Source organism: Hippopotamus amphibius, chromosome 12 (assembly GCF_030028045.1).
Source record: "Hippopotamus amphibius kiboko isolate mHipAmp2 chromosome 12, mHipAmp2.hap2, whole genome shotgun sequence".
In the NCBI taxonomy this organism is placed as follows: domain Eukaryota; kingdom Metazoa; phylum Chordata; class Mammalia; order Artiodactyla; family Hippopotamidae; genus Hippopotamus; species Hippopotamus amphibius.
In genome coordinates this window covers 46,706,756-46,733,990 of record NC_080197.1, presented here as the reverse complement: position 1 = coordinate 46,733,990, position 27,235 = coordinate 46,706,756, and the positions used below count along the sequence as shown (strand labels likewise).

At 42.7% G+C, this 27,235-nt stretch overlaps 1 protein-coding gene across 5 annotated transcripts in view; it reads left to right on the top strand.

The window, feature by feature from the left end:
- The first annotated feature begins 1,390 nt into the window (after nucleotides 1-1,390).
- PLCB1 (phospholipase C beta 1) overlaps nucleotides 1,391-27,235 on the top strand; it is a 688,164-nt gene continuing 662,319 nt past the window's right edge. For 4 of the 5 annotated variants that reach the window (XM_057701473.1, XM_057701472.1, XM_057701474.1 and 1 more), the window contains exons 1-2: nucleotides 1,552-1,852; nucleotides 19,774-19,851. In XM_057701473.1, coding sequence (XP_057557456.1) covers nucleotides 1,754-1,852; nucleotides 19,774-19,851 — 177 coding nt within the window. In that variant the 5' untranslated portion in view covers nucleotides 1,552-1,753. Of the gene's footprint in view, nucleotides 1,853-19,773; nucleotides 19,852-27,235 lie in introns of all 5 variants that reach the window. The other variant, XM_057701470.1, reaches the window with a different exon arrangement.

Below are 27,235 nucleotides of genomic sequence, written 5' to 3'. Positions count from 1 at the left end.
ACAATGAAAGTTCTCACTTTAGGGGTACAGGTCTATAATTCTGACAACTGTGTACACACATGGAACAGTTCCATCACCCATAGAAGGTCCCTGTTCCCCTTCCCTGCCAATCCTTGCCCACCCCTGGCCACAGCCTACCACTCATCTGCTTTCTGTCAACACAGACTAGTCTGCCTATACTAGAATTCCTCAGATGGCATTGTGTCCAGCTTCTTTCACTAGGTTTAGAGTCTGTGTGATTTATCTGTGTGGTTGTATGCCCATTTCTTTTTCATGGCTGAATAGTATTCCATTGTTTGGCATACCACATTTGTTTATCTGTTTACCTGTTGGTTGACATTTGAGGTTTCCAGTTTGGGGATATGATGAAGCTATAAGCATTACTGAACAAGTCTGTGTGAACGTACATTTTCATTTCTCTTGGGCAGATACCTAGAAGTGGAAGCTCTGGGTTTTATGATAAGTAAATGTTTAACTTCATAAGAAACTGTTTTTCCAAGTGGCTTTACCATTTTATACTCTCTTCAGCAATGGATGAAATTTCCGGTTGCTCCTTAGCCTCTCAAAACTGGTATTATCCGTCTTTTAAACTTGATCTATTCTGGTGGGGCTATCTCTTTGTTTTAAAAAAATGAGAAATGTCTGTTGAATGAGTGCCTACAAACATCCTTACACCTGTGTCCCTAAATGAGCAAGTTTCTACCAGTAAGACACTTCTCTTTCTCTCCTGTCACACACACACACACACACACACACACACACACACACAAGGGAGCCTTCTGCCCTCGTGGGAGATAACAGCCCTGTTTCTCCTAGAATGAGCTTGCTTTCTCAAAAGCACAACTTAGCCGCATGCCAGGGCTTCACGACCAGCGCGCTGCAAACTCTCAGGCCTGGCGAGGTTTCCCCAAAGAGCTCTCATTCCAAGCCGCTCAACGGCTCTCTCCTCTACTAATAAATAATAATTGTCTTTTCAAAAAGCTGGTCTGGGGCCAGCGCCGGAGAGCTCCAGCTAGAGGGGAAAGCTGGGGGCGGCCTCTCCGCTGCCTCTTCCCACCCGGTTTGCACCCAGAGACCCTCCCAGGCTCGGGCTCCCGTGGCCCAGCACGCACCCAGGCACGCGGGGCAGCGGGACACCCCGCACGGGCACCCCGCCGCCGGGCCACAGGGCATGCTCAGAGGCGCGGCGGCACAGGCGTTGGCTGCAGTGGGGCCCGGGCGCCGGGAGGTGCCGCTGCGTCCCCGCTTCCCGGCGCCTGACCCAGCGCGCAAAGTTGGGCTGGAAGCCGCCGGGGGAAGGAGGGACCGAGCGAGCGCGGGTGGCGGGGAAGGGGGGCGGGAGGAGGAGGGAGGAGGGGAAGGAGCGGGGCGGGGGGGCGCCGAGCGTGTGTCACTCGCGCTCTCCCTCCGTATCTAGAGGATGTGCTGAATGGTGCGCCGGGAGGCGGCGGCGGCGGCCGAGCAGCAGTATCCGGCGGCGGCTGGCAGCCCGGGCCGCCCGGCTCGGCGGCTCTTCGCCCTCCGAGGCTCCGCATCCGCCGCGGGCGCCCGACCCCGCGTCCCGCCCGGGCATGGCCCGACGCCTCGCCCCCGCGCGCCTCGCCTGCTGAGCCGCGCCGGAGGAGGTGCGGAGGCCGGGGGAGGCCGGCGCGCGAGCCGAGGCGAGCGCCTCAGGAGCCGGCAGAGGAGCCCGCGCCCCGAGCCCCGTCCCTGCCGCGCTCGCCCGGGCCGCCTGGAGCCCCGATGAGCCCTGATGGCCGGGGCTCAGCCCGGAGTGCACGCTCTGCAACTCAAGCCGGTGTGCGTGTCCGACAGCCTCAAGAAGGGCACCAAATTCGTCAAGTGGGATGATGTAAGTCGGGGCTGCCGGCGGGGGCGCCGGCGGGGCGCGGGGCAGGCGCTGGCTGTTCGTGGGGGTGGGGCGAGGGGCGCGTGATGCGACGGGCGCACCCCGGCGGGCGCGGGGGGCCTCGCAGCGCGCGGGTCGCCGCCCCCCGCGAGGGGGGCTGCCCGCGGCGGCTGGGCGCGCGCCCCGGGCTCCTGGGTTCCGTAGCGGACGCCCCTGCGGGGTCCGGTCGGCGCCCGCCGAGGGTCCGGAATCTTTGCGGCCAGGGGAGCCGCAGGGGCCGGCGTTGCCGGGTGACGGGTCCTGAGAGTTTGTGAAGTGGGGAGGGTGAAGTCGGGACCTGCAGGAAAGCGCCGGGCTGTGGACAGGTCGCGCCCCTCTCGGCCCGCAGACGCACCCCCTCGTATCTCCTTGGGCCCCTTTCGAGAAGGAGCGGCCCCGGAGTCCGAAACTGTGGAGGGATTGCTCACCGGCTTAGCGTTTTTCTGGGCGCCCACGCGGCAGAGGCAGAGGACACAGCGGTCCAGCCGACAGGTGGTCGGTGATGCCAAACTTTAGCGCCCGGCTCCGCAGAGAAGGGCCCTGAGAAGGGCTGGGGAGGACACCCCAGGGGAGGGCTGGAGAGCAGAAGGGGGTCACTGAGGGGCCCATGAGGGCTCGGTGGGCCTGCAGGCTGAGCGGGAGGGAAGTTTCCGAGAACAGAGCTGGCTGGAATCTTCATTCGAAAGAGAGGTAGAATACAAGACATTCCCTCAATGTACCTTCATCTTATGCCAGGAGAGGCTGGGCTAAGGCCAGTGCTTTACAGGAACCCTGGACTCTAGGACTTCAAGTGAACCCCCCGCCCCCTCACTGCCTTCAAATACTTAAATTAATAATCTTGCTGAATACATGGGGATCTTCGGTTGGAGGACATTAACTTACCAATTTTATGTCCCGGGTGTCATTCAAAAGGTTTGATGAGAACAACCCACCAGGACAAACCTGAGCTGCTGGATCTAAGGAAATTTAGGTCCAAATGACTAAGACATCTCTTAAACAGGAGGAATTATAGAATGAGGCGTTTTTCTTGCTGAAAAGATTTTCCACCTAGTAAATTATAGCCTGTTATTCTCCAGGGTATTTTTCTTTAATCTTCTTAAGCCATTTTCCAGTACCTGAAAACAATTTAAATATTCCAGGTAGCAAATCCAATTACTTAGCTGAGCAGGTCTGTGTCTATATTTTGTCCATTTGAAAGTGCAAACAGGACTTGGAGGCTGGGCCCACAGCTTCCTTGAAAGCTCATACCAATTATTAAATGCTGTAGGCATCCTTTTACTGTGGACTTTACACTTTTCTCCTTCTGTCCTAGTCTAATGGCCACATGTTTTGTGTAAATGGAATAGAATCTAAACAATAAGTTCAGACACAGATGAAATGCTTTGTGTCGAGGAAAAACAAAGAAAATGCAGTTCAACAACAAATAAAACAGTCTTGTCCATCTTGAGGTCCTCAGACAGAGCTAATATGATGATGGATTTACTGAGAAAGAGAATGAAGAGCAGAAGGAAGAGAGAGAGAGAGAAAAAGACTTTGCAGAATAAAGAATGATATTCCAATATAAGCTCTGAATTAATTCACAGTGATGATTTCAAGCTGCATTTTAAATACTTCTTCAGAATGTCTTGTTTGGAAGAAAATATCAGTGTCACTTTAAAAATGAAGGTCTTGTGTGGAAACACCTTTTGATACATCCAAGTAGATGAATTTTATTATGTGCATTTATGTTGCATATATTTCTTCCTCACCTACTAATGCCAAGGCCCCGGACTAGAGCCTGGTGTGATGAAGAAAGCAGCCAACCCCCTGCTGTTACAGATCTTACATGCTAGGTAGATGAGATAGAAAATTATCAAGAACACCAGTGAGAGATTAGGAGGGCTGCAGGGAGAGTGATGGAGAGGCTGCTAGTTGAATGCCACCTGCAGAAAGTGAGAAAGGCTCCCTCTGAGCATGGAACAGTGAGTTGCCGGGGCAGTCCTGTAGGAAGGATGTGGGCACTAAGGAGAGGGCCAGGGGAATCTCAGATCTTTCATAGGAAGAACCCAGACTGCACCTAGGAGTCAGGTTACCTGGAATGCAATGAACTATCCTGCAAGTTCCTTGGTTGCCCTTCTTGGTCTCCGTGGTGATCTGTGGAGTAAGAGGGACCCACACTTTCTTAGGATGGTATTTTCCTCCCTAGGTGTCACCCTTCTACTCTTCCCAATTCATATTTGCCCTTCTGGGATCAAGCCAGTTTAGGTTATCTGGCCAATTATATTGCGTGTTAGTGAGACTGTGTGTTGAAGACAACAGAGAACTAGACCTGGTGTCCAAAGGCCCAGGTGTACCTGCTGATTCTTTTACCAGTCAGCTGTGTGACTCTAGTGTAATCACTTAACCTCTCTGAATCTTTGCTTCCTCTTGCACAGGCTGTGAGAATGCTACATTTCCTACCCATTTCATCTAAAATTTGGCAGTAGCTGATAGAGTAAAGCAGCATTTCTCACAATTGAGCAAGCATCAGAAACGTCTGGGGGGCTTGGTAAGAGTCAGACCACTGGGACCCACCCTCAGTTTCTGATTCAGAAGGTCTGAGGTGGAGCCTAGGAATCTGCATTTCTCATGGGGTCTTAGGTAATGCTGATGCTGCTGGTTTTGGGAACCACACGTTGAAACCACTGAGATAAAATTTGTGAAAAAAACTTGGAAGGTATGGTAGAGAGCACAATCTTGGCCTGTGTACATTTTCACCGGTTTGGAAGTTAACTTTTATCCCTGTGTTTATATTTTGAGAAATTCTTCCAGTTGGTACCTTTCTACGTACCTAGGAGGTAGAAAAAACTCAGCAACACAGTGGTGGACAATCTTTTTTAGATCTTCTGGGATATTTTAGGAAGTGTCTCTGGTGCCCAGGCTTACTTAACTCACATTCATGCATTTTTTTTGAATTTCTTATAGGCAATGAAACATTTTCAGCATTTTCATCTGCTTCTAGTGGGAGTGTTAGAAAAGGAAAGGAAGGAGAGAAGCTTTTTGAGAGGGTGTCTAGTCTGACTTCCTGCCTCTGAGCCAGGGGTGGCTGCTGTGTTTTTCCTTTTGGCTCTGACTTTGGGAAATACCTGCTGCCCCCCTGCCCCAAGGCTGTGCCCCATCTGCTAGTGAGGACAAGTAAATGCTGGAAATAATTTAAAATATCTCAAATATCTGATCTCACTTAAAAATTGTAAATGCTCCTCTCTGATCTTTAAGAGGAAGAATGGGCAAACTCAAAACAGATTCTCAATAGTCCATTGGACAGCATGACGGTGCCTTTGCAAATGATGAGTTTGGGGCTATTTAGAATTGTGAAGCGATTCTCTCTTGTTCCCTGAGTGGCTAAAGCACCGTACTCACCAGTCCCATTGTCCTGACCACCATATGGAGTGGAGGATGTCTTCTAGAGGGCGCAGTGCCCTGCATAGTCTGCTGGTTACCTACCAATGTCATGGTGAGGCTGTGGATGCTCTAAGGGTGGTAGTCAAAAGCTTTGACATTGGCGTTAACCAATTACAACAGACAGCAGGTGGGCAGTGGAGCTGGAGCGGGGTCCTGGAGACATCCTGTTCCACCAGAGCCAGGCCTGAGCCTTTCCTTTGCCTGATCATGGGAAGGTCTGTGGGTCCCCAGTGTCTTGGGGGCATAGTGAAATATTTTCATTTTTGAACAAATGGTTATGGTGTATAATTCTTGTCCTCCAGAACATGGCCAGCAGATGAAGGACTGACCTATGGTGCCTACGTGTTTCACCAGTGATATGAAAGGATGCACCTTGCTTTTTATTTTGCACTTGTATATATGATCAGGCTCTGGTAGTAGGAGGTGGGTGTACAGGACTGGGGCGTTTGGGAGTGAGTTAACTTTCTCTTTCTCAGCTATGCAGCTTGGGAGATAGGGAGCCTGGCCCCTCTCTTTTCTATGTGTTGGACAGGATGTGGAGGGAAAGACGAAGGTTTCCCAAGCCCTGATTTGCCCCAAACTCATCATTTTCAAATGTACCATTATGCTTTCTAATGGGCCACTGAGAATCTGTTTTCTGAGTTTGTCCATCCTGCCTCTTGAAGATCTGCATCTTTGTTCTGCAACCTCTGGGCCATGGAGGGCTCCTCATCTGATTGTTTTCTTTTTCTCCGCTCTCACCCTCCAAATTCAGAGCTCACTGTGGGCGGATTGCTTAATGCATCACAACCTCAGTTTCCTCGTGTGTATTGTGAGGATCGTAATATCTCCTGCTGCACAGAACAGCTGTTCCTGTTAAAGAAGCGACAGCACATGCATGGCTCTGTGTGGTGCCTGACACACAACACTCAGTAAAATATGTTTTGAAAAGTGTTGGTCCCCCAGTAGTTAGAGGGCCATGAACTTTATTAAGGCAGCAGTCAGTTTGTATTGAATGACTTTTAATCTATAAGTGGGAAGACCCAGACCTTCCTTCCATTCCTTTTAATGTGTTTTGATTTTCACATTTTATGATTTGAAAGGGAAAAAAATCGGCTTTTTGCCCTTTTAAAAAATATAGGTATTTCAGAGAAAATGAATCTATGTAGAAAATGCAGGACCCTTTCTGTTTAAAGCCAGCCAGTTTCCAAAGCATCCAAAAGTTTTATTTCTACTTAATAACCCTAATATATATGTGTACACACACAGTGCACAGGTATAATGCCTACAAGGAAGAGTAAACAGTTAACAAAACTCTTGTAATTTAGCAAGAAAATAATTATATATAGATAGATATATGTAAATCTCACATCTATATCCTGTCTCACAAGCGTAATCTTACATTCAAAAGTCATAGTTGCTAGACTGGCTAGGTTGTTTGAGAAGGAGGCGGAGGAAGCTCGGAGGTTTGGATCTGCACGAACGCCCTGTGGATTTGAAACAAGTAACTCCCTCGCCCCTCTCCACCACTCTGCCCTCCCCTCCGGAAAACCCACAGCTAAAACAGGTAATAATAACAAAAAACATGTTAGTATATCGCACATTTCCCAGCATCCTACGCAAAAGCTCAGTTAGAACTTTTGCATTACATAGAATCTGCAGTTGCAGTTTCTGAAATGATGCCAAGATGACCCTGAGGAGACTGATGAGGGAGCAGAGGGGAGGGATTTTGAGGTGGGCAGTCAGCAGCGTTCCCTTTGGACAGATTCTGTTTGGAAGAGGGAAGAGACAGCTCTGGTTGGTAGTGGTGGATCCGAATGCAGCCCCCAGAGGGCTGGCGGGTACCATCTAAAATACCACTTAAACATGCCCAGGTTAGTCCGTTTTTCATGTCCAAAGAGCTTTTCTGAATTTCTCATTGACAGTGACTACTGTAATTTAAGTGTAAGAGTATCACTTTTCCAAAGTAAGTCAGTAAAGCTATTTTAAGCTTTTGATCAGAGTGTAACATTCATGAAGTAAAACACGCAAACCTTGTGTCCAGCTGGATCAGTTTTCACTAAATGACCACTCTTTTTTGATCAGCACCAGATGGAGAAACAGCATTGCAGGCCCCCCAAGCCCCTCAGGGCTCCCTTCCAGCCCCTGCAGCCCCCCTCTTCTGACTTATGGCTCCATAGGGTGGTTTGTTTGTCTTTGATCCAAGAAAGATACTTTCTTTTTATTTTCAATGAAAACAAAAGCCTAAAGCATTTGTATTATTGCTTTAGGACCCTCTTCAACAATAACAAAAATGATGTCTCCTGGGTTTAGATGGAACTTGATTAGGTCCTTATTTATCCTAAGGTAAAGCCTGGGAAGTGAAGCAGGTGTAGTAAATGCCCACAAGGAGAGAACAGTTAAACAAAGCTCTAATAACTGAGCAAGGAAATGTAATGCCTACAGGCTGTTATTGGCATTGCAAAGCAGACTAGTAGAGTGCTGTTTCTGGAATATATTTTTCTCTAGTAGTTTTTCTCTCTTATCTTGCCTGACTTTGATATTCCCACCTATGGTGCATTAGGAGAATTTACTCTGGCTATTAGCCTGTCTCCAATCCTGCCCAGGAAAGTGTAGCCTATCAGTAAATAGCTTCAAATGATATTTACCTGCAGTGACTGTTTAAATGGGACGGGAACATTTTGCTTTTTTATGTCGAACTTGGTTATCTGTGGTTAAATGTTTCTTTATCAGGATCGTTTCATGTTATCATGAACAAGGAGGGCCGCAGAAAATGGAATGGGATTGATTGTGAATTGTTGACTAATGCTCTGGGTCTCCACCTACATAACAAATCTTTCATATTGGAAGACTGTAGTTTTCCTGTAACTGGAGCTAATATGAGGTGCATGCAGCCTTTTCAGATGCTGTCATAAATTCCACCTGCTCAGATAGATTTCACGATGCTCCCCTTTCCCCATCTATTCCATGTCCAATCCCACAATCAGAGCCACTGCCCCCGTATATCAGTAAGGAAAGGAGCTAGGACATATTTCTGAGATTTACACATGAGATCTTAAGGAAGCCATCGATTTCTGTAAAAAACGAAATGAAATACCATAAAAAGAAGGCTAGACTTTTGAAGAGTTCTTTGGGTTCCCCTCTGACCTCTTTGTATTCTGATATTTGATTTTATTGTTTTCTTCACATGTTAATCTCTATGAGGAACTTTTAATTTAGTTCTGAAAAAAATGCTTAGGTATATGCCTAGATATAATTGAAGTTGACTAAATCTATATACATTTATCAAGAAACTAAATTATTGTCAATGGAGAAACATTGTTATGTACAATAAGAAAAAAATATTTAGTGTTAAAAGAGAATTAAAAGCATCCTACATATGGTTTTCATTTCGAGGACTCTTTTAGTTCAGAATATTTGCTCAGTGTTTTGTTTCTTTTCATCACAATGAAGTTTTACGAACTAGTTCAAGGGAAATGAATTAGCAAAGCACTTCAAGGAAAATGAATTAGTTAGCAAAGCCCTTTTTTTTATTGGAGTATAACTGCTTTACAATGTTGTGTTAGTTTCTGCTGTACAGCGAAGTGAATCAGCTATATGTGTGCATATGTCCCCTCCCTCTTGGATCTCCCTCCCATCCCTCACCCCAGTCCTGCTCATCTAGGTCATCACAGAAGACCGAGCTGAGCTCCCTGTGCTCTACTGCAAGTTCCCAGTAGCCATCTGTTTTACACACGGTAGTGTATTCATGTCAAACCTAATCTCCCAGTTCATCCCACCCTCCCCATTCCCCCCACCCTCCATGGCCACATGTCTGTTCTCTACATCTGTGTCTCTATTCCTGCCCTGGGAATAGGTTCATCTGTACTATTTTTCTAGATTCCACATATATGCATTAATATACGATATTTATTTTTCACTTTCTGACTTACTTCACTCTAACAGGTTCTGGGTCCATCCACATCTCTACAAATGACCCAGTTTCGTTCCTCTTTGTGGTTGAGTAATATTCCATTGTATATATGTACCACATCTTCTTTATTCAAAATATACAAACATCTCATGCAGCTCAATAACAAAACAAAACAAAACAAACAAGCCAATCAAAAAATGGGCAGAAGACCTAAATAGACATTTCTCCAAAGAAGACTTACAGATGGCCAAGAGGTGCATGAAAAGATGCTTAGAAAAGCACTTTTACCTGAACTAGTCATCGTGGATATTAATATATAGCATTGATACATAGGAGATTAAGAACTTATTTTGATGTTAAAATATCAGATTTTCCTTGGATCTTGTTTATGAAATAGGTAAGGGAAAGTTAATTCATTTTATAAAAGAGGCTATATAAGCTGAAAAAGGAGATGGAAGACCCCAGAGCAAATCAGCAAGTGGTCTTGCTGTATATTAAAAAAGAATGACAGATGCTGACCGGGATGCTTTCTCAGGTGTGCTTTTTGGTTGAATCTCACTTAGCATCCATCCCCACATCCTCTTAGTGGGACTTTTTGTAATACAGAGTCTGGGAATCTAAAGATACATTTACTAGACTTCCTTGAGGCATCTAATATTCTGGCTGTAAATTCATTCCACCAGTATGAGATGCACATATATGAGATGTGAAGGAGGCTACCTCTCTGCCTTCTTTGGGTTGCCTCTACAGATGTGTGGGATGTTGAAGGAAGAAGTATGATCTTCCGTAGCTGTTCTCCCATGTTTGGTTATAAAGAGGCAGTGACGACAGTGGACAGTGGCTGCTCCCTGTCTCAGATTACTCTTCCTTTGTCTTCAGCTAAACTGGTGCGAATTTGACTCCAGCAGTTCCTCCTTGATTTCTCACCTTTCTGAATGTGGTGGAGGCAACAGCTCTCCTCAAGGGTCAGTGTATCATCTTCTGGGGTCATTCACAGAGGCCCAACCACAAGCCTGCTTCTCCAGTCCTTCTAGTGATACTGTCAAGTACCTGTAATTAAATTCCTTTCTGTTCAAAGTTTCCAGAGAGATTTTTGTTTCCTTCATTGACCCGTGCCCAATATGGCCTATTATGGTTCTAGGAGTCTGTGATTTCCATCCTAATGTGCAATAACCATCCACACATCCTGTGTAATTTTCTCCTTCAGTATTACATTTGAATAAAATGGAGTTTGCTATAATGCTGCCTCTCGAGTTCAATATTGAGAGCAAGTCCTAATAACAGGCCCTGATATTTATAAACCACTGCTATTTATTTACAGTCACGCCCCTTCAATCATCAAGACCACCTTGAATGGTAGGAAAAGACCAAGTGTTATTATTCCCATTTTGCATAGAAGCGCACGGAGCCTAGTGAGTGGTGTGTTGCCCAAGGCATGCCACTAGTTAGAGCCAAAGTCAGGTTTAAAACTAGGTCTTCTGCTTAAATTCAGGGCCTTTTCCAGTCTACCATGACATCCCCAAACAGGATCCTTTTGGTAACAAAAGGCTTTTAATAGAATCCAAATGAATACAAGTTGAAAGAGATTCATTGACTTTTCCAAAGAATCCCCCTGATTTTAGGATTCGTACAAATGAGGCTGAGATCCCTACAAATGCATTCCTCTTTGCTAGTGTCTTCAAAAACAGCTTTTTTCATGATGTATATACAAAGTCTATTTTTGTTCCACAATGTAGGGTGTGGGAACATAGGGAAACTTCATTGCTGCTTTGAGGCACAAAGACCAGGGTACAGTCTAGTCTACAAATGTTCTACATCCGTCAGTCAGTGTAAAACATGCTCACGGAAAGGTACTCAGGAGTGGTATTGAAACAAAGGTCACTTTTGTCATTACCTAATAAGTGAAACTTTTGGATCTGGTGAGACTCATTACATGTGCTTTTCCATCTTTTTCTCTTCCCAACATGCTTGCAAATGTTCTCTTTTGTTGGATTCCCATTAAGACTGGTCCCGTCACTTCCTACAGGAAATCTTTGATCTTGAAAGATGGAGGATAAGGTGGGCACGAAGGAAGTGTAGAGGATGCCACTTGCGCCCAAACAAGAAGCAGAATGACTTGGAATTCAAGGTAGTGTCAGTTGAGAGCCCAGACGTAGATTGCCAGTGCAGGAAGGTGCATACAGGGAGGTGGTTATGCCTCGTCTGTACGACAACTGGACCAGGGCTTCTGGAAGACTATAGCTTTGTGTTATTTATCTTCTTTCCTAGGGCAGAGCATAGGCCTGGCACTGAGTTGGTGCTCGGGGAATGTGTGTGGAATGAAGGAATGGGCTGGTGTGTTTCTGGCTCACAGTGGCTTCACGGGAAGGGGGAGTGTGCGGTCTTGAGGGAGACCTGGAGGGCGTCCTGCTCCCAAGACACCTTCACAACACACTGCGTGTGGCGTTGGGTGGAAGGCCCTGCCCTCCCTCCTTCCATTCCATCTGACATCTCCCAGAGTCCGAGGAACTCTCCAGCTTTTTTAACCTTGGTTTCTCCATGTGAATTCAAGAAGCAAAATGTGTATTGTCAGTACAGAGCTGATTGCTGCCACAGCGCGAATTTTCTGTAAGGGCTAAATATGGCTTAAGGTTGAGTGTGTGCTCAATTGTGATTCGATATTGCTTGAAAATTATGATGCTTAGTGTATTTACCTGTCTTATTCTGAATGTTGCCAGTGGCTTCTGTTTTGGGAAAAAGATACACACACACCCAGATTTTGCAAGGAGAATTGCCCTTAAAGAAATTCAGAAGAGTTGGGACTGACAGAACAAAAGACTGACGGTTGTGAAAACATCCTCTCTATCAGGATAATGATTCATAAGGAGAAAAATGAATATGTGAGCTTTATTGCCAAAATGAGAAAAATATCAAGGAAAAGACATATAGTTCAAAAAATATTATTTAGATTAAAAATCCCACCTACACTGCTTCTTCTGTATAGAGGGAACGGAAGTTACCAGGACAGCCTTACTGGCATCCTCCCATCCCCTCTTCTAGTTCAGTGTCCTTGGGCCACCTCCATGGTCCCACCTTCCCTCCTGTCCCTGGACAAGCAGCACACCTTCTCGTGGCTTGGAGCCCAGGCCTCCTGGTTCCTCTGGATCCTGAATTCATAACTGTCCTCGCCTTTGACAGTAGCTGGGAAGGTTCCCCTCTGTTGAAGCTCTTCTAAGAACACAGAAACCTGCTCTTTAGTCATGCAAGTGCCGACATAGAATCCAGCACAGTGTCCTCTGCCCACCGTCCTCCTGTAGGTGCTGCCCTCTTCCTCATCCTTCCTTCCACAAGGAACATGCCGCTTCTACCGCCCGTCTCGTCTCCTCTCCTCGCAGGCCGCCCGCTCCTTCGCTGCCCTCCAAAGCCTTATTCTGCCTTTGCCACCATGAAATTTCTCTTGCCACGGCTACTGGCAGCCTGTTGGTGGCCAGCGCAGTTGATTTTTTTCAGAATCTACCTTGCTTCTTTTTCTGCAGTTTCCTTCCACCCACCCATTCAGTGTTCATACTTTAAATTCGTATTGACGCCTCTAATAAGCAGCACACTTTGTTAGTGTTGTGGATTTAGGATGATAAATGAGTAGGTTCCTGCCCTAACGGAGTTTTTATTCCGCTGGGGGAGATAGATGCTCAACAAATAGAGGTAAATAATGCCACTCTAATTGTGATAAGTACTACGGAAAAATGTACAAAAGTATAAGCGAGTATAAGAAGTTTGGAAGGTTTCCATGGAGAAATTCTATTTAAGGGAATACCTGAGTTATAAGTAGGACTTAAGCCAACATGAGGATGGGGAGTGTGTTAGGCCAAAGGTGCAGGACATGTGGGCATCCCAAGCAGGGAAGGCGCATGGGACTTTGAAGGACAGAGAAGAATAAGCAGATGGGGAGCTTGGTGGCTCACATAATGAGGCGGGATGACAAGGGGTTGAGTACATGCTGCTTAGGCCACTGCAAGATTTTATCATGGAGTCAGTGGGAAGCCAGGAAAGCTGTGTTTCTCAGCCTCGGTGCTGTTGACATTAGGGGCCAGACAGTTCTTTGTTATGGGGTTTGGCCTGTGCTTTGTAGGATGTTGATCAGCATCCCTGACCTCTGTCTCCTAGATGCCAGTAACAGACCCCGAGTGTAACAGCCGAAATTGCCTCTGGACATTGCCATCCTTTCTCAGGGGTGCAGAATTGTCTCCGGTCCAGAACCGCTGATTAAAATGTAAACCACTGATTTAAATCTTAACTGATTTTAAAAAGTATTGGGCCACCACACGTGCCCGTGTGTATGCATGCGCACACACACACACACACACACTGCCAGTAGGCACACAAAAAGATGTTCAATGTCATTATTCATTAATCATCAGGGAAATGTATATGAAAACCACAGCCCACCAGACCTATATCTTCCTGAAATGACTGGTTTATGCATCTGATGCCCCCACTGAACAGTGAGCACCTTGGATGATGGGGCCTCTAGACTTTGTCATTTGAATCCCTAGTACAGGCCTGAAGAGCCTTGCATGGTATTTAAAGGAGCATGCTTCCAATTTTTGCTGTATTTTGTTAAAAGAGATTTTTACACCTGTCAATAGAAGGCAACTATTTTAATGGTGTTTCTGTCCACTGCTTTGCATCCTCCATCCTGGACCTTCTTCCCCCCTCGGCTTTCCTTTCCTGGGGGAGATTTCAGACTGGACAGACCCCCGGGAAGAAACTTCTCATCCATGCTGATGACATAGAAGGCTTACTTCACTGATCTTAATCTCACACTGTAGCAACCAAGACTACCTTTAGTGTGTGTGCACGTGTGTGTGTCACAGTCACGGCTGCATTGCTGACATTTGTTGGGCATCACATCTGGTTTTCTGTGACCCGTGGAATTCTTTTTCTCTTACACAGCTCTTTTCCCCCTAATGTATGCGTTTGCCATGTTTGTCTTTGCTGCTTTCTGAGGCGAGTCTTGGGCATTCCCTGTGGAGCATGGCTGGTTCTTTTCCCTTGTTGACTCTGAAACATTGATTAGTTGAGAAGCACACATCTCTAGCCACACATTTCTTCTTGTTCAACAGCTTGAGGACGCGGAATCACTGTCGAGTCAAGATCGTGGTCAGTCTCGGCCGGTAGACTTTCTTACAGTGGTACCAAGGTGTGGGCTGTGGGTCTGTGGGCTAGTCCTCGACATTAGCCTTAGTGGTTTATAGCCTTAGGGTTATAGCATGTATCAGTTTTCTAGGCTGTCCATAATAAAGTAGCACAAACTGAGAATCTTAAACAACAGAAATGTATTTTCTCATAGTTTTGGAGGCTATAAATCTGAGATCAAGGTGTTGGTGGAGTTGGTTCCTTCTGAGGACCCTGAGGGAAGGATCTGGGCCAGGCCTCTCTTCTCAGCTTGTAGGTGGCTGACTTCTCCCTGTGTTGTCACATCATTTTCCCTCTGTATGTGTCTGTGTCCAGATTTCTTCGTTTTATAAGGACACCAGTCGTATTGAATTAGGGCCTACCCTTAATGACCTCCTTTTTACTTAATCACCTCTGTTAAGATTGTCCCCAGATAGGGTTGCACTTTGAAGCACTGGAGTATGACTTGAACATGTGAATTTTGGAGGACACAATTCAGCTCATTACACACCTGAACCTGGTGAAGTAGAACTCAGAGGGCAGCAACGTATTGTCTCTATTTAGATACTTGAAGAGTTGACACTTAGAGAAGCAACTGGAATTATTTTGTACTACTTAGATGTTAAAACTAAATGGTAGCTGCATGTATGGAAAAAACCCCAAAACTTTCTAGCCGGAATTATCTGAACAAGTTTGCTTGTGAAAAAGATTTCCTTGTTAAGGAGAAAACTTATTTTCTCTTGAAGGTTTAGAGCTGCACTGCCCAGTAGAAATATAAAATGAGCCACATTGGGAATTTAAAATTTTCTAGTAGCCACATTAAAAAAGAAACAAGAAACAGGTGGAATTAATTTTAACAATATTGTTTATTTAACCCGATATATAGACAAGTATATAATCAATATCAAAAATTATTCATGAACTATTTTAGATTCTTGTTTTCATTGTCAGACTTTCAAATATTATAGCACATCTTAGCCAAACTCGCCACATTTCAAGTGCTCCGTGGTCTCAGGTGAGTCCATATTCGGCAGCACAGGTAGAGAGCGTGCCTTCTCAATTGGGTCCAGGTCCTCTCCAAAGAAATGAAAAATTGTTCTTGAGGGACAAAAAGTCTTCTTCTTATTTACTTTTTATTTTGTATAAGGCACAATATACATACAGCAAATAAATAGATATCCAGAACATCTGTGATATTAAAATTTCATGGAGGACGATTAGGAAAATAAATGTCGAAAAAAGCCTTTTAGCAGGTCAGTAATGAAACAGCATTGAGTAGCACCAGTGTAGAGTCTGTCCTTTAGGTTTAATCCCAGTACTTCCCTTACTAGCTTAGCTAGGTTTCCTTGGACAAGTTATTTAATCTAAGCCTTAGTCTGTTTGTCTGTAAAATGGGGATAACAGTAGTGTCTATCTCTTAAAATATTATAAATATCAAAGGAGAAAATCCATTTCAAGTCCATATTGCAGCTCAGACAAGATGTTTAGGATGTGTCTATTATTAATTTGTCAGGGAGTTTTGTAAAGAATATTCTGGTACTGGGAGGGAGGTTGGACTATTTTGTCATTTCCTCCCAATTTCCTTAGGACATTTTTTAAATTAATTAATTAATTAATTAATCTATTATTAAAGTATAGTTGGTTTATTATATTAGTTTCAGGCATATAGCATATTGATTCAATATTTTTGTGGATTATACTCCAGGGCATATAACTTATTGTATAGTGATTTGTTTATTTTCACATTTCAGCTCTTTATTGAGATGTAATTGTCACATAATAGTGCGTTAGTGTGTTATTGACTTATATCAGCACACTAATGAGCAAATTATTGTCATAAAGAAGTTATAGGACTTTGTAATTGTAATGTTGATTCCAGTGACTCTTTTTCTTGCTGAAATCTCTCTCATTCTTTTGGATGTTGAGGTTTTATGAAGACTCTTTATTTTGTTCCTTGACTGTCCTTTATTTGACCTAAAAACTTTTGGGGAATTCATGTAAATTGGAAAACAGTAGCTTCTTATATCATATTAGTCTTCACTTTTGATAAGATAGGGATGAGAGTAAAGTGGTTTCTATCAACAAAAGAGGAATAAATGGAGATATACTGTACATTAGCCACAATTACTAACTTAAGACAGATATGTTTATTAGTGTTCTTCTTTTCAAGGTGGACGTTTATTGGAGAAAATACCTTGTAACTTTAAATAAGCAAACTAAAGTTCAGTTCCTAATTAGAAGCCATGTACTTACAAGAAGACACAGGGATGTCTACATTTTAAGCTCACTGGTGCTTTAGGGCATTTACATCCTTGTATTCCTGAACCAAAGCCTCACCCATTACAGGCCTGTGTCAGTGGATCTAAGTCTGGTTCCTGGACCAGTAGCAGCGACATCACTGAAAACTTAAATAGAAATGCAGATTCTCTATCCCAGATCTCCTAAATGAGAAACTCTAGAGAAAGGGCTCAATAGTCTGTGTTTCAACAAGTCCTCCCTGTAAATCTGATGCACCCAAAAGTTTGAAAACCACCATCTTATGGAATATACATCTTATAGATAATGAAGGAGAGAGAAAGAATAAAAAATGGACCATCTGAGGGTTATCTCCATTATTCTGCAGTAAAATGCTGCAGTTGCCATGGAAATGAAGGGTGGCCATATATTTCAAACTTCAAACTAGAGCATATATTCTGATAATTAAGAATACTTGAGATCTGGATTGAGTAGGGGGAGAATAGAGACACTTGCAGCGATGTGGGAGATGGGAAAGAAGCAGGTGGAACCGAAAATGGAAATTCATGTATTTCTGGGTCAAATCCTGCCTTGCATGGCAAGAATGCCAAGTTCCAGCTGATCTTGGAATGTTAGAGGTGATTATGGAGGAAGCAGGCAAGGAGCCGAGATAAATGATCATTTAGAAAAGGAACTGTGGCCGAAAGAGTGGGGTCAAGAAAATATTGAACAAAGGAACTTTAGTTTTGAAGGAGGAGAAGGGATAAGCTAGAAACAGCAGTATCTGAAACAACGAGGCAGCCTAACATGATGTTCCAACACATAAATGTGAGCAGTTTTACTCTGACTTTAAATATTTGATGGTCTGAGATCCTTGCAGTGATTTGTCACTAAGATTTTGATTAGAATCTCATCAGATGCTCCTGACAGACACTCTGATAAGAAAAGGAACTGATGTGAAAATGATAAGTTACACCTACAGGTTAATTCCAGATTTACCTGGAAATGAGGATGTGTGTTCTGTGAAGCCTGTTGGAAACTTTTATTTCGCCCAACCCTGGAACAGTAGGTGATGAAACAGAACTAAAAATATTGCTCTGATTTATTGGAAATATTGCTCTGAACTTTTGTGCATGTAATCTCATAGGAGAAGCTTAAAATATTTAAAAAAATTTTCTTCCATTATAATATCCAATTTGTTTCCAATTGTCTTTTTTTGACATTTAAAAGTAATTTTGGAATTTTAAAATTCCAGCTGAAGTTCTGTGCAACAGTACAAGCCTTGTAAAAGACATTTCTGACTGTATGTTAAGAATGAATCTGAAGAATATCAGGATAAAGCAGCATGGCGGTTCCTCATAAACTTAAATATAGAACTATCATATGATCCAGTTTTTCCACTTCTGCGTATATACGGAAAAGAATTGAAAGCAGGGACGCAAACAGATATTTGTAGACCCAAGTTCATAGCAACGTTGTTCACAGTAGCCAGAAGGTGGATATAACCCCGATGTCCATCGATGGATGAATGGATAAACAAAATGATACATACATATAATTGAATATTATTCAGTCTTAAAAAGGAAGGACATTTTGGCATCTATTACAACATGGATGAAGCTTGAGCACATTATGCTGAGTGAAATCAACCAGACACTAAAGGAAAAATACTATATGGTTCTACTTATATGAGGTACCATAAAGCAGTCAAATTCATAGATACAGAAAATAGAATGGTGAGTTGTCAGGGCCTGGGGGGAGGAGGGAACAGTGAGTTAGTGTTTAATGAGTGTGGAGTTTCGGTTTGGGAAGGTAGAAAAGTTCTGGGGATGGATGGTGGTCACGGCTGCATGGCACTGTGAAAGTACTCATGTCCTTGAACTTTACACTTAGAAATGGTAAGTTTTATGTTATATATATTTACCACAATAAAAAAGAATGCCACGATAAACTTTCATTTAATATTTTAATAAATCCGCTTTTAAACAGAATCCACTATAATAATAATAAACATCTTTATGTGCCAAGAATTGGTCCAGCTGCTTTACCGAAATTATCCTATTTAATTCTCACAAAAAAAACTCTGAGGGAGCTATGATTATTATCTTTTTTTTTTTCTTTATAGTTGTGGTTGTGTAAAATGAGGCACTGGGAGGGAACAGGCAGAGATTTGAGCCTGAGGGGTTGGCTTCCAGAGCCTGGCTCTTATAATAAAAGTTACCGTGTGCGTGAAAGCCTTAGATCTGCTCTACCCATCAGGAAGACAATCCCAAATTCCAAAATTATCTCTGCAAGTTCTAAAGTTGTTACAAATCTTTTTGATCAGATAAAGGATATGACATACCATAGTTATAATGTGCATGAAAAACTTGAAATAAACTGGTTATTTGTGTCTTTTTAAAAAAATGCAATTCCTGCAAAGGCCCTGGTATTTCAGTATAAAAACCCATATCCAGTGACATACCTGTAGCCAGTTCTGTATTTTTTGTGCAGATGGTCTGCCTTTCTGAAAATTGCCAAGAGAAAAGAACACGTATTTTAGAAATGTTTAATACTGCAGTTACAATGGGGCAGTTTTTGCTTCATAATATGCATGCTTGAAACTCAGAAGACTGTCTATGATGTTTTATTTTACCGTGTGAAATTTAAATTTGCAACAATTTGGTGTATCGCTTTCTGAATATGTAGAAGATGGCCTTATTTACTGTTACCTTGGAAACAGCAATACCTAAATGCTGTGTTTACTCACTTTAGTGCAATTAAAATTCATTTTATAGAGCAAATATAATTTAAAATAGTATCCTTAAGCATAGATTTTTAATTAATTTTAATCATGTAAAATTTGTAATGATATTTAGTGTTAAAATTATTTGAAAAACTAAGTATAGCTTTTTAATAGAAAACATACCAGTGTCTTTAAAACTTGCCTTAAACAATGAATATATGCATCACTGCCCTTTTCCTTTATAAGTAATGTCCTAATATTCTAATTATTAGTAAAATACCTCAGTTATGTAATTAATAATCCTATAATGTTAAAGATATCATGTTTAATTTTTTTGAAAGTTTTACTAATAACTGATGACCTTGGAGAGACTCTTAACAATTATTACTTAAGTAATTCCCAGGTAAGACTTTCTGCAGTGGCATATGTTGACATGCATGTATTTTCTTACGTTTCTAGGACTCCGCTATTGTCACTCCAATTATTTTGAGGACAGACCCTCAGGGATTTTTCTTTTACTGGACAGATCAAAACAAGGTAAGAAGTGAGATATGTCTTTCTTACATTTTCCAGTTCGTTGCTGATTTGCAAAGTATTTAGCTTTCTATCCATTTCATGGATGACTCTGTAATTTATTTAAAGATTCGACTGAAAAAGAATATCTAAGCTGGAAATGTCCTGGGGTTTTTCCAAGGACCGTAGTCTGAAATATTAGATGTGCTAAATCCTAGAACAATTAGCATTTTTCAGGATAAGAACAGGGAATTGTGAATTACATTTGTTGTAGAGGGAAGTTAGCCAGTATTACTGCTGTAAGTTTCCCTCCAACTCTACCCATAAAGAATGAAGAAACATGATAAGAAAGTCACTTTTGACCCTGATGACTGTAACCGTGGCTTTCCCTTTCTCTTCCTTCTCCGCTTTGCTGCTTATTCAGGGTTCTCCCAGGCTCAGCAGGAATTTGGCCTTGATAATTTGTTCACATTAGAAAATCAGGAATACAATTGCTTTAGACTACACCTTCACTTTTTTCAGGAATTTCTTCCCATTTTAGCTTTGTGTACACCATATCATGAATTTAGAATCTCATTTATTATAAAGCAAATTGAGACGATTCCATATTGAATTATTAAAAAAGAGAATGCCTGCAGATCATAAGATTTATTTGGAGTTTAACGGACAGTTAGACCAGAATATTCATAGAAAGTGGTTATTATTTCAATAGACAATGCTGTGGTTCTGCACTTGAATGTACAAGGGCACAGACCACAGGATACTTTGGTCCTATAAGTTCTGATATTTGAAAGGATGCGACAGGCATTATTGAAAGTGATAAATCCATACTGAAACCAGTAAAATACCAGGCACCAAATTGTGAGGTTCTGTTAGCCTTTTCACATTCTGGTGTTAGTTCTCTATATCCAAGGTTACTGGTGTTTGTCAGCCTAGCTTTCTGCCTTTGGGGGCCACTTGGACTTCACCAGTGAGTAGTGGTATGGAAACTGCTCTGTGCAGTGTCATGTTTGGGGTTGGGGTGGAGCCCCAGGGGAACTCTTAGAGTGCTGGAAAGTAATGTCTGGCCCCCAAGGGCCAGTGCTGAATGGGTCTGTTAACATGTCATCCAAAAGGCAGATTTTAGCTTTGTGGTCCTGGAGTTACTTTCTGAAGATGGGTGCCCTGCAGTCATCTCTGGCCACAGACGTGGGGCTGAACCATGGACCCCAAGCTAAATGTCAAAAACTGTGTTTGAGTAAGATTTCATACTGACTGTTCATGTTTATTACTGGGTGTGTTAATCACTTTGGCTTTGGCATTCTGTTTGGTTTCCTGCTGTTATGTGTAAAACAATGGCTTGAAAGAGGTTTTTTATTTTTTTCCTCCTGGAGGCTATTTTTAGAACTGTTGAAGCTATACTCATGAAAGATGTATTTATAATGCCTACAGCATTTTTAAGGTTGGATATTTGTACAAGAGACTAGACTGTCAGTTTGATTTTTCAACTTGTAAATCAAGCTTCTATAAAGGCAACAGAAGGTATTTTGGGTTTTTTTTTAAATAATTCATAGCAACTCAGTTAAGCTCCCCTTTAAGACTAATCATAAATATTTCCTTGCTTAAGAAGGAGAAAGTGTTTAGGACCAGAAGCTCTTTGATGTACTTCTGTTGTTCTGTGAACCCCCTGTATTTTAACTCATGTTTATTTTCACATGTAGGAAAATCTCAATTTTTTAATACTTACCATTTTCTCTTGGTTGTGATGCTGTTTATGACCAATTTAAACAAATACTGTGGTAGCGACACTTCTGTCTCTTCATTACTTTTCTTTTCATGGATATTAATCTTCCAGTTCTAGGCAAGAGATGGTAATTTCATTTTTCACTTTTTAAGCCAACTGTCAGTCATATATCAGAGTTCGGAGGTTTATTTTTTAAGTTAATGATCATATGTCAGTATCTAAAAGATGGGATGATTTAAGGGAAAAAAAAAAGTTCCATGATTCCAAGTTTGTCATTTTCTTCTGGCTTTAAGCCCAGTCTTGGAATGAGAATGAGTGATGGAACCGCTTCTAGGAGATGGGCTCCTGTACGTGGTATATTAGGAGCACAACTGTATGCGAGCAGAAATGGTGCCCACAGATGAGGGGGGCACGCAAGCTTTAGTCCATGTTTTTGCACAAGATCATTTGAAGGGAGGGGCCGAATGTGGCAGTCGGATGTTGCTTAGAGGCTCACTTTCTTTAAAATAGATTTTCTGACAATTAGTCATGTTGATGTGGGTCTAACACATGTACTGTAGAGGGTATGTCTCAGAGAAAAAGTGTGATGCTTTTAAGTTTATCCCCTGATTCCCTCCCCGCCCCTGTTTAGAAGCTTGCGTTGGTATCTGGGTGAGGTGCCTGTCTTCTCCCCAGAGCTTCTTCCTTTGTTTTTGTCCGTGTTTCTCCTTGGTCCATGAAGCCTGTGCCGAAGCCCTTTGATTAGTGATTGCTTGAAGCCTTACTCTGCTCAGAGGCGAGCTGAGTAAGGCTTAAGAAGCTCTTGGTAAAGAATATTGTTACAGGATCTTTCTTTTAATAGCACTGGAGGAGAATCCTCCCATTGGACGGTTTCTTATCCACGTCCTCTCTCCTGTCATGGCCACGCGTTGTACTGTGGGCCACGGAGATCCAGCCATTGGTTTCACTCTCTGTGGACAGTGACATGCTTCCTTCTGTAACCCCTCCTTTGATTTGTCACCAGAGAAATGATAAGTGGCAAAGAAGACAGACAGCCCAGATGATAGATTTAAGAACTTAAAAACCAGAGCTGGCAAGTAATTTTTAGGTAGCAGAAATGTGCTTTAATGAAACATTGAAAGGATGTTTGGGGTTGGTCAGGAACAGTTAAATATGAAAATCATCTTAAGGGATAAATGTTCGTACTTTGTACCAGCGCTGGGCTTATTTCAATCATTCTTTCCCTTTTATTGTTGGCTCTGTAAATCTTATTGACTGTAATTAGCACAAAGGAGTTTCTGAATATGACTATTTTAAGCATGGTTATTTTTCTTATGTCAGTGTGTGTTATGTAAAGAGGATCAATTTATTTGTAATCGCGAGTGAGAAGGGGCTCCTGCACAGCCTGTGTATGGAAGAGGTTGCTGGCATTAGGCTATGACTTTTCTTTGGACCTCTGCCATATCGGGACCAGAAACCAGCACAGGAAGTGTTAGCCGTGAAAACCATGCAAACTACAAGAAGATTCTGTATGGGAGCAAAAGAAGAAAAAAGGGTCAATGGAAAAGGCTGGTAACAAAAACCTATCCTGCTAGAATATGAAACAGAGTAGACCTTTGCCTTGCAACCTGATGCGCCGTTTCTGTGCCAAGGTTGGTGTAAAAATAAAGCTACTCACTACTAGATTCAAGAAGTTCAGTATCGTTCGGTAACCTCTTCCTTGTATCCCTAAAACAGGAGCTTGGCGGGGTGGGGCGGGAAAGAGGAACATAGAATTAAGTTATAAAGGAAGAGGAGGAGGAACACATTTTAAAGGAAGGATTCCTACTACTTTATCTTTTCCTGTGACAGATATTATTTATTTTTGATTTTGTGGATAATCCACTAGCGAGTTCTTTTTGTAAGCGAGTAATGCAGTAATGATGTCCTTGACTCCTCCCCACCTTTGACCTCAATCCTGGTCTCTTCCAGAGTCAGCTGCTGGTAACAGCTTCATGGTATCTTTCCAGGTCTCCTTTTAATGAATTTGTGCACACGTTAACTATGGAAATATTTTGTTTCATTTCTGTCCATCTGTACCCTAAATAACATCATATCATTTTTACTGTTCCACAAGCTGGCTTTTCACTTTACAGTGTGTCTTACAGACTTTTCATGTAAGTACATATGTATCTATTTTTTTACATTGCTCTACAAATTCCATAGAATGAATGACCAAATTTTATTTGGCAATAAAAAATTCTGATTGATGGACTCTTGGTATTTGTCCATTTCTAGTTTGGGGGCCGTGGAAAACACTCCTGTACTATGGAGTAAGTCAGCCTTGTGTATCCCGCTCCGAGTATATGGGTCAGGCGTCCCTGAGGTGAATTTTGAGAAGTACAATTGCTGATTGAAGGCTATATATATCCTAAATTTTAGTTAATGGTTGTGTCATTTTATAACTTTGCCTGTCTTGTGTGAGGGGAACTGTTTCCTCAATCCCCACCAGCACTGTTAAGAAACATTTTAATTTTTGCCCCTCTGATGCAACCGCTGTCTCTCTGCTCTAATTTGCTATTGCCGGATTTGCTAGTGAGTGGTGTACATTTTCTTATATTTATGGACAATTTCTGTTTTCTTTTACACGAGTTACCTGTTTAATTTCCTGACCTTGGATTGACAGCTGTCCATTTATTCTGGATGTTAATCCTTTAGCTGTTAGGGATGTTGTAAATATTCTCTTCCTGTCTGTGGCTTGTCTTTGAATTTCTTAACTTTTAACTATGCGTGACCAAGATGACTTGACATTTTCAAATTTGATGTATTCACATTTCAACCTTTTTTTTTCTTTTTGCTTTATTTAAGGCTTTTCTTATTCATCATCCTCATAGCCATCATTATTATGAGTTTAGATTTTTAATTCATGTATAATTGTCTTAGTCCATTTGGGCTGCTCTAACAAAATACCGTAGAATGGGTAGTTTATAAATGACAGATATTTATTTCTCACAGTTCAGGAGGCTGGACGTCCAAGACCAGGGTGTCAGCATGGTCCAGTGAGAACCCTCTGCTGGGCTGCAGACTTCTGGTGTCCTCACGTGGTGGAAGGGGCTAAGGATCTCCCTGGAGCCTCTTTTATAAGGGTGCTGATCCCATTCAGGAGGACTCTGCCCTCAGGACCTAATCACCTCTCAAAGGCCCCACCTCCTAATACCATCCTTGGGCATTAGGTGTTCAACATATGAATTCGGCCTGGGGACTGGGGACGCAAACATTCAGACCATAGCCAGCATATAATGTATTTTGAGGACTGATGTGAAGCTGGGCTCTGAGTTTAATTTCTTCGAATGGTTAGTCCTGTCTGTGGATGGCTCCCTGTTCTTTCCTGTTGGCACCAGCTCTCAGCACCGTCTCCCCTGTAGCTTTCTTCTGGCTGAGAATGGAGGGTGTGAGAAGTGGCAGCTGTGCTGCTGGGTTGACCTGAGCTGATGCTCCCGTTTCACTCCTAATGCTGACACCTCCACCACCTGGTTGAGTGGCCCGGATCTACTCCTATGTTTTAATGCCTGTGGGTTTCGGGATGTCATTTCCTACTTTATTTTTATTCCATTTGTCTTCTGCCTTCCATTCTTTCTGATTCAACAAGTACAACTTTCTGTTTACCCATGATCCTGATAATAGACATATACTTACACCTGCATATCCAGCCATATCTAGGGACCAAGGACAGGAGGAGGGCTCCACCATCTGCTCCATCCGCCATCTTGTTCTGACCTGTGATTTTGCACAAGACAACCATCTGGGATCCTCGTAGACCAATGACTAAGTTTCTATTAATGACAACTATAGCTAGCCTTCTCTCACGGCAACCTTAATTTCTATACAGAGTTCAAAAGCAAAGTTTAAAAATTAACTATTTACATAAGACACAGGGACATATTCAGCATAAAAGTCCAGAGCTCAAAAATATTTAAAATGATGCATCGTAAACCTCTAAGGAAATCTAGAAATATCGTGTTAAAAAAATAGTCTGGCCTCCAAAGGAACCACCAGGCACCACAGATTTCATTAGTCATCGTTTAGCAATGGTGCTTCCTCTTACACACACACTTCTCTGGTATATCCCAGAAACATCAATTCTGAACTTTCTTGTCTATGGTAAATGGGGTAGGGAACTCAATAGTCAATTGAGTGCAATGATATGATTATAAATTAAGAAGATCAACTGTATTCACTTTTATTTGGTAGTCCCCCCAAACCCCGAAACAATAACTGATTTACCTTAGAAAACAGCAAAGTGCATGTGAGGGGCTCTTGGAGGGTTGGGATCATTGCTTGGCCTGGAGCGATGCACCAGTCATTGCCAACAAACCAGCAGCATCTATGGACTAAGTCTTCTCCTTCACCCTCCCTGAATTTCCTTCACATGAAGAAATCAATAGAGCAGACATAGCCCCAAGTCCAGACCCATGTCCTTAATACTCCTGAGGCCAAGCGTTGGACCCCAGTGGCCAGCATTTGCACTCCTTCGTGTTTTCTGGCCTCTGGAGCTCATGTCACTGCCTGAAAGCTCCTGGGAATTAACACCCACCCAACCAGAGAAGTGTGATAAGCAAATACCACAGCTCCGTCTCCTCTTGGGTGGGGTAACTCAAGGGTGCAAGCTTTCTGTTTTCTCCTACTGCGCTCCAGGGGCAGTAAGCCCATTACCCTCAGTGGTCACTGGCTTGAAAACACACCCTTCAGGGGCTTCCTTCCCTTCCTGTCTCAATTCCCCATGTGTCCGGGAACCACCTCCAAAATAAACTCATTTTCCTAGAATCCTTGTTCAGGAACTGCTTAACATGGATGCTTAATGCCTCACAACTTAATACAGATGCCCCACAGTTATGGGCATTGAAAAGAGTCCTTTGTAAGAGGCACTGGGGCCTGTTAGGGGAATACTTTGCTGTAGGCCAGGGAGGTTTTCTTCAGAGTCCTAATTTGGGAGGCCAGAACTTGAAGTCGAACAGATGTGGGTTGGAGTTCCAGCTCTACCTTGTACACCGTGAGCTGTGTCTGGTGAATCTCTTCAACCATTTAAGCCTCCGTTTCCTCATCTGTAAGATGGGGTATTACTTTCTCAGAGTTGCTGTTTAATGTGATGTGTGCGTGTAGCGCAAGGCCTAGCACTTTGTAAACTCACTCCTTGTGGTGGCTTTTTTTTTTTAAATTTAATTTTAAATTTAGTTTAATTTTTAAATTAAATTTTAAAATTTTAGCTTTCCTGAAGTATGGCTGACAAAACTTACGATACTGAAAGTGTACATCATGGTGATTTGATATACATATCTATTGTGAAAAGAGCCCCCATCTAGTTAATTAGCCCATCCATCACCCACATCACTTATTTTTCTTCCTTTTGTGTTTGTGTGAGAATTCGTGGGCTCTACTCGCTTAGCAAATTTCATTTATATAATACGGTGTTGTCAGCTATAGTCACCATATTATACATGAAATTCTCAGCCCTTATTCATTTTATAGTTGAAAGTTTATAGCCTTTTACCAACCTCTTCCTAGTTCCCTGGCACCCCAGCCCTGGCAACCACTCTTCTACTCTCTGTTCCTATGAGTCTGAAACGCCCCCCCCCACCCCCACTTTTGAAGATTTCACATGTGAGTGATACCATGTCCTGTTCATCTCTCTCTCTCTTTGACTTTATTTCACTTGGCATAGTGCCCTCA